General features: G+C 36.6%; 1 protein-coding gene and 1 pseudogene across 1 annotated transcript; both read right to left on the bottom strand.

Annotated features, from left to right (window-relative positions):
- Positions 1-726: 726 nt before the first annotated feature.
- Positions 727-3,016, bottom strand: LOC119536360 (annotated as a pseudogene).
- Positions 3,017-4,102: 1,086 nt separating this feature from the next.
- LOC119537111 (olfactory receptor 51G2-like) lies at positions 4,103-5,113 on the bottom strand. The gene has a single exon (XM_037839704.1). It carries the CDS (start codon positions 5,111-5,113, stop codon positions 4,103-4,105), a length of 1,011 nt encoding a protein of 336 aa, XP_037695632.1.
- Positions 5,114-6,962: the final 1,849 nt, after the last annotated feature.

The following is a 6,962-nucleotide window of genomic DNA, read 5'->3' as shown; positions in this document are numbered from 1 at the left end:
GGAGTTCTATGTATGGGGTTTGTACTGTTTTTGCAACTGTTCCTGTAAGTTTGAATTTATTTCAAAATAAAATTTCTTAAAAAAAACAAGCTTATGAAGTGTTGGCTCAATAAAAGAATGTAAATAGCAACAACAAGATGTAAAAAAAAGGCATTCAAACTTTAACTGTAAACTGTTCCTTTATGTTTATCTGATAAAGACAAAATTTACATTGAACTCCTTGCTTGGCGAGGTCAGTTTCTCTCACTCTATGGTAATTCCATTAACTGTCCAATACAAATTTTTACCAATATATTTAAAAGTCCTTCAAGCTAAAGGTCAATAGTGACCCTCATTGTAACATTTTACAAAATGCATTCCTTCCTTCCACACCTCCTCAAAATTTATTTCTTCAAAGTATTGATAACTGGACTGATAACCTGACAATCAGAGACACAGTGATGATTAATATTGTGTTTAAAATGACATAACTAAAATAATTCCAGAGTGCCACTAACAGAGATCACACATAAATGAAATGTGGCACTTTCACTGCTATCTTCTGGAAGAACAGACAGGTCTTCAAAGCATGAGAGCCCAAACAGGGACCCTTTAAATAGGTAGATTATAAATGACAAACATATTCAATTGGAGACCTATAGGCAAAGTTAGTCAGTGATTAAGCAGCCTACATACACCTTACAGCTTTTCCTCCAAATGTAAGAGAAAACCTATTTTAAAATACACTTAAGTATTTTCAATGGTTTCTGAATTACCTGTAGGAAGCTCTATACAACTAAGTATAGAGTTTGATATATGTATTCACCATCAAATCCAGATCATGTTTTATATCAAAAATTTATGTTAAGCAAAGCCATGTTACTTGAACTATGGTCTGTCAAAGCGTTCCTCAGGTATGCTCTGAGACACTTTTGTCCATTTTCATAGCATTCATTCTCGACCCTCATCACAGGAAGAATGCATGAGACCTTCAATAAAGCATAAACATTAGGAAAAAACTTGATGTCAGGCAGATGGAGGGCTTCATAAATGGTGGATGGAGGCTCTATATTTTTCCCTCTGTGTTTCCACTTGATTCTCCAACAATGAAGCTCGGCTGAGAGTGTGTCAGAATTGGGCAAGTCAATTCTGTACATGTCAGCATGGTGTTCCTCTCACATATTGAATTTGAGCTGTCCCATGACAGAGGGTACTAGAGATAAGCATTTAAGAGCTTTGAGGTGCTGTTCTGAGAATATATCTTTAAGTTCCTGAATAATGTGCTCCACTGTTGGAACACTAAGAGTTTCTTTATGGTAACTCTCAGAGGTTAATTGAGATTCCAGGTTACCTTGCTGAGCTCTGCAGAATTTGCAAGGGAGTTTCATGTGAATATCAAGTTTTGTTGTCAAATTTGTGGCTTCCTCAAACCAAAATTCATGATAAACTTTAGTATTTTCCATCACTTCATTAAGTGAATGTAGCACTGCAGTCAAGCTGCTGGCTGCAAAAAAGACATCAGAGGTTTGCCCCTGGAGATATTTCCCAAAGGCTCTTGTAATATAAGATAGGACATTCTTAAGAACAATGGTAACAATGAAATCAGAATGTGTTACTGCACTACAGAGTACAAGTGCTTGGCCAGCTATGCAGTGATTCCATCTAATATTTGTGTCACTATTTATGCCATCTAAACATAAAACAAGTGCTTGCAGGAGCTCCACTGAAATTTCAAAAGCATCTTGCCTTCCTGTCCATTGAGAGTGGCAAATTCCTTCAGTTCATTACCCCTTTCTTCATTGCTCTGATAAAGGATGGAAATTACATTGTCAGTTTCTAAAAGCAGTTGTGGTGATGGACAGAAAAAAGAGGAAACTTTCTCAATCATTCCCAATGCAACAGATACTCCCATAATAGGCACCAATTTTGCTAACTACATATTTAAGGCACAGGAAGAGCAGTGTGTAGATACCTTGAGGATATTTCTCTAGAAGTCTAGAAACAACAACTTTCATCTTGGAAGAAAATCCACTGGACACAATGTAAGCCTGTCCATGACAGTACTCCATGTTTAGCCCATACTTCTCAGTTATTGTAGTGTGAAATTTCACAGCCAGAATTTCTGCATCAGCTTCATAAGGCAGGAAGCCCACAAATTCCTCTCTCAGGTTATGAGATTCATCCACAAACCTCACCAACACTGGGAGGTGCCCTTCTCCTGCTCTGTCCACCATATTATCATCAAAATGGGAAAGAAATGTGAATCTTTCACTTCCCTGAGAATTTCTCTTCACAAATGCAACACTAGCATATATCAAGCATATGTTTCTGTTGTGTTTTTGAATAAAACAACATGTTAACTGCTGCTGTCTCCAAGTGCTTTCCCAGAACCACTTCATCAGAATTTATTCAGTGTTCCAGCAGTGCTTGAAAGTTACTGGGAGTAAAGAGAACTTTAGGGAGTTCATCAGCCTCATGTCCATCCAGATGTATGTTCTGCTTTCCCATAAGAATCAAAATGTCAAATAAAGATTTGAGGTATTCTTTATTTTCCTTCTCTTCAAGGGTTTAAGGTAAAATATCTTCATCCTGATCTTGACTCCCTTCTTGCGAATTTGGGTTCTGAGCATTGCTGTTATTTGTTTCTTTATTTTTTTGTTCCTGTTCAGAAATTTCATCATTTTTTTTTTCTGTTTCAGTGTTCTGATTTCATCTTCACTCAGTTCTTGTATTTGTTTTCTGTGTCTACTATGTGGGTTGTTCAAATGACTGGTAAGATCAAATATTGTTGGTGTAGCATTGTTTTGAAGAACTGTCCTATAAGGACTAGTTCTACAGATCATAGAGGTCTCAAAGTGTTTGGCACATAACCTTAATGTTTATTTAGCTGAACAGATGCTTTATCTTCTAAGTCTGCTCTCCTATAATTCTCCACCCACTTCTTGCATGTGGCTGGGTCTTGTGGGAACCTGAAGAATGCTGCGTTGGACTGCCTGCTCTTGTGCATGCAGGTGGGGGCAGCGCAGAAGTTGGGCATCATTACCCACTCACTGGTCATCCCAGTCCTTCCCTCCCTGCCTCCTCAGGGCAGCCTGCCAGCCCACTGGGACAGGAAGGGCAGCCAGGTTTGCTGGCTGGCTCTGCAGGGCTGGCACACCAAGCTGTGTGCATATTTTAATGTGATGCATAAATGTATGCATAATCCAAGGTGAATGGGGAAAACAAATCATGAATAAAAGATATTTTAACACAGCAGCGTATCATTGTGCTGAATTCAGCTTAAGGAACCTGTGCTTTTTGGTGTCACATGAAGCATCTCATTTAGTAAGGGACATAGAATAGTCTCCACATTATTCCTACCATAGAAATGACAGTTCAGAGGTAGTATAATTAATTCAAGAATATTCAGTTGTTTGCCTGGTGTCAAGTAGTTCTACTTTTATAAGTGCAAAATTTAAGGGCTCCTTCTACAAGCATAAATAGTCAACATAAAATAATTAGGTTGTATAGCCCTTTAGAAAGCTACTTTCAGTAGTTTCAGTCATATCATGAAGTATGCTATTTATTTTTAGACTTGCTTTTTGTTAAGGATGCTCATAAGAAATAGCTATCCCAAACTTATTTCAATCAAGCAGGCCAAAAAAGCTCTTTCCTTGTATTTGTCATAACTAATGCAATGGATATTGCTTTACAAGAACTGTCAAACTTATTTAGAATGAAGAATTGTGTAAGGCAATGAAGAGAGCACAGTGGATATATACAATAAATGTAAATACTAACATACTGAATGAATAGTTAATTAAATTGGTATATGAAAATGGTGCAAAATCTAATGAAGTTTTGTCTTCTGGAGGACTGAAGAAAAAACACCAAGCTGTGTTTTGCAATATGGGTCCAAAAGTCTGTGCTAAATAATAATTAGGAAAAGAAAAATTACATGATAAATTTAATCAATAGCTACAGATGAAACAGGGAAGCACAGTTTGTGCACATTGTGAAAATACAACATACTAACACTTTTACTAATTTTTCTCCTATGGACATAGAGAGATAGACATAAATAATCATTTAAATTAAAAGTTTTGGGCTCAAAACTATTAATTTTATACCCATTATCCAAGATTTATGTTACAGATGTGATACGGGATTTTTCACATTCTTTCTTGACAAAGAGTTTCAGAATTTTGTTTCTTATCTGCTTGGTTTTCACCACATAGACAATGGGGTTCATCACAGGAGGAATGAAGAAATGCACGTTGGCTATGGCCACATAGATGTGTGATGGAAGTCTTGGGCCAAAGCGGTGCAGCAGAGAGAGGCAGATCATGGGTGTGAAGAAGAGGACCACAGCACAGAGGTGAGAGATGCAGGTGTTCAGGGCCTTGAGGTGGCCACCGTGGGATGCAATGCTCAGTACAGTTTTCAGGATCAGCACATAAGAAAGGAGAATGAGGAGAAAATCAAGTCCCATGGTGGAGAGCACCACAAAGAGTCCAAGGATGCTGTTAATCCTTGTGTTGGAGCAGGAGAGTTTTATGATATCAGGATGCAAGCAGTAGGAATGAGAAAGTACATTGGAGTGACAGAAGCACAGCCTCCCCAAGAGGATGGGAAAGGGCACCTGTACAGTCAAGGTACGCACAAAAATAGCCAAACCTATCCTAACAATTATCCCATTGGTGAGGATGGAAGTATAGTGCAAGGGATGGGAAATAGCAACATATCGATCAAAGGCCATTGCCAGTATGACAGCAGACTCAAAAACTTGGAAAGTGTGAATAAAGAACATTTGGGTGAAGCATAAAGAGTGAGTCAGCTCTCGAGCATCTAACCAGAAGATCCTCAGCATTGTGGGGTAGGTGAAGAGGGACAGACCAAGGTCAGAGGCAGCTAGCATGGCCAGGAAGAGGTACATAGGCACATGGAGGGACTGTTCCCACCAGATAACTGTCATGATGGTCACATTGCCCACCAGGGAAATGAAGAACATGGCACAGAAACATACGGATATCCAGGTGTGCTGAGTCTCCAGCCCAGGGATGCCTGTCAGCAGGAAGGTGGGGAATATGGAGTTGGTGCTATTGACAGGAAATACGATGCCTGAACCACACAGATTTTCTAGAATGAAAGGCATTGTTGCAGAAAGAAATGTTAAAATCTGGGTTTATATTTTTACAATCTGAGTGCATATACCTTGGAATAAATGATTACCAGCCACATGAGAACTTTTCTTGAACTGACCTCTGTTTCCAAAATGAAATCAAATGCTGATTCCTAATGTATACAATGTAAGCCTATGATTAGAAAATATTACCTTCTCTATTGATCTATATATTAGTAGTTGAAAGGAAAGAGAAACTCTTACTTTTAAACTTGATTTTTAACATATCAAAGTCATAAAATTGATATAACATTATTTTAAAATAGAAAATCAGAAATAAATCATTTAAAATAAAATCCTGAATAAAATAATGTATACCCATACCTTGCACCATGATTACTGTAGTGCAGTATCCCATGGAATTTTTCACTGCCTTGATCAACAATATATGTTAGACCAATGGATCATGGTATGTTTTGATATGTTACTTTTTTCCTGCAAAAAGATGAGAGTAGAAACTGAAAATAATCAAATTGAAAATTGTATATGAGCTTGAAATAATAAATACATTTCTTTTGTCTAAGAATAAAATCTCTGACCTCATATTTTGGATGATTTGCAATTGTGTTTATTTTATACCAATTTTTTTCATTATATTTTTACAAACTAATATTTCTGTTGGTTTGAATTTTTTAAATGGCTCTTCACCATCACACAGTTTCAGAAGCACTGTGTTATATGAGCACTCATTGCTGAAAACAAATAATTTTTTTTAATTACAAATGGATGGAAACAAAATAAAAAATATTTCTATTCATTCATGATTGTTGATTGTGTAACGCTCTCTCAAAGGGTTTGTAAGTTCTAATCTTATAAGCAGTGTTTAAAATTTTAATTTATAAGATAAATATTCATGATGTCAACAAGATAGCTAAGCAGGAAGCTCGAAAATCTCATCTTCACACAGAAATATTGTACAACAAGCAAAAACTGTCAGAATCAACTTTTTCAGAATGCTAGAAAACAGGCAAAAGTTTATAACAAACGAGCAAATGCTGATTTAATAAAAAACAACTTCAACATGCTCCTGGCATTCAAGGAAATTTCTGTCAAAACACTGGTTGAATACTAGCTGAAGTAACAGATTTCAGTGACCACACACAATAAGAAATACATTCTTGGCAAAAACAGGAAAAACTCAGACTACCACAGCATTCAACAAATAAAAAAAAGAAAGAAACAAAACAGCCAACCCTGGGAAAGAAGGAGGAGCTTCCAATTTTCAGAGTTACAACTTATAATATCCAAATGTCCAGATTTCAACAAAAAAATCACAAGGCACATAGAAAAAGAGGAATAGATGTCCCACACAAAGGAATAAAATAGAAAGATATAAACCATCTCAGAGGAAATCCAGACATTGGAATGACTAGTAAAATATGTTAAGTCAATATCATAAATAAGTTCAATTAGTTAAAGGAAAACATGGACAAAGAACTAAAGGGCATTATAAAAATTTATGACATCTCAAGACAGCATCATTGCTAAATTCTTTCAGGGGCAGCTTTCCCTTACACGTCCAAGATCCAGAATGCCTGTTTCCTGGTTTGTTCTTCATTATTATTCATTCAGGTATCTCCTGAGGATAGTAATCTCCTGGGATAATTCCCTTCTCTTCTTGATCTGAGGATTATCATTAACCCTTTTTACTTTCTAGTATTATTGTTATAATGGCCCAAATACTAGGTACTTTATTACATCAGGTCAGTTGAAAATCCAAACAACCACTATAGAGTTTTCACATAGCATACTCAATAAGTGTTGGCATCATCTCAAGTCAATTTAAAGTCAATTTTAAAAGTGCATTATGTATGTCTTTGGA

This window comes from Choloepus didactylus, chromosome 6 (genome assembly GCF_015220235.1).
Source record: "Choloepus didactylus isolate mChoDid1 chromosome 6, mChoDid1.pri, whole genome shotgun sequence".
NCBI classification, from domain to species: domain Eukaryota; kingdom Metazoa; phylum Chordata; class Mammalia; order Pilosa; family Megalonychidae; genus Choloepus; species Choloepus didactylus.
The sequence above is the reverse complement of the archived record's forward strand: the minus strand, read 5'-3'. Positions and strand labels throughout refer to the sequence as shown.

What these genes read in the sequence shown, in the direction of transcription:
- LOC119537111 (XM_037839704.1), bottom strand. Translation starts at nt 5,113, where the DNA reads ATGCCTTTCATTCTAGAAAATCTGTGTGGTTCAGGCATCGTATTTCCT.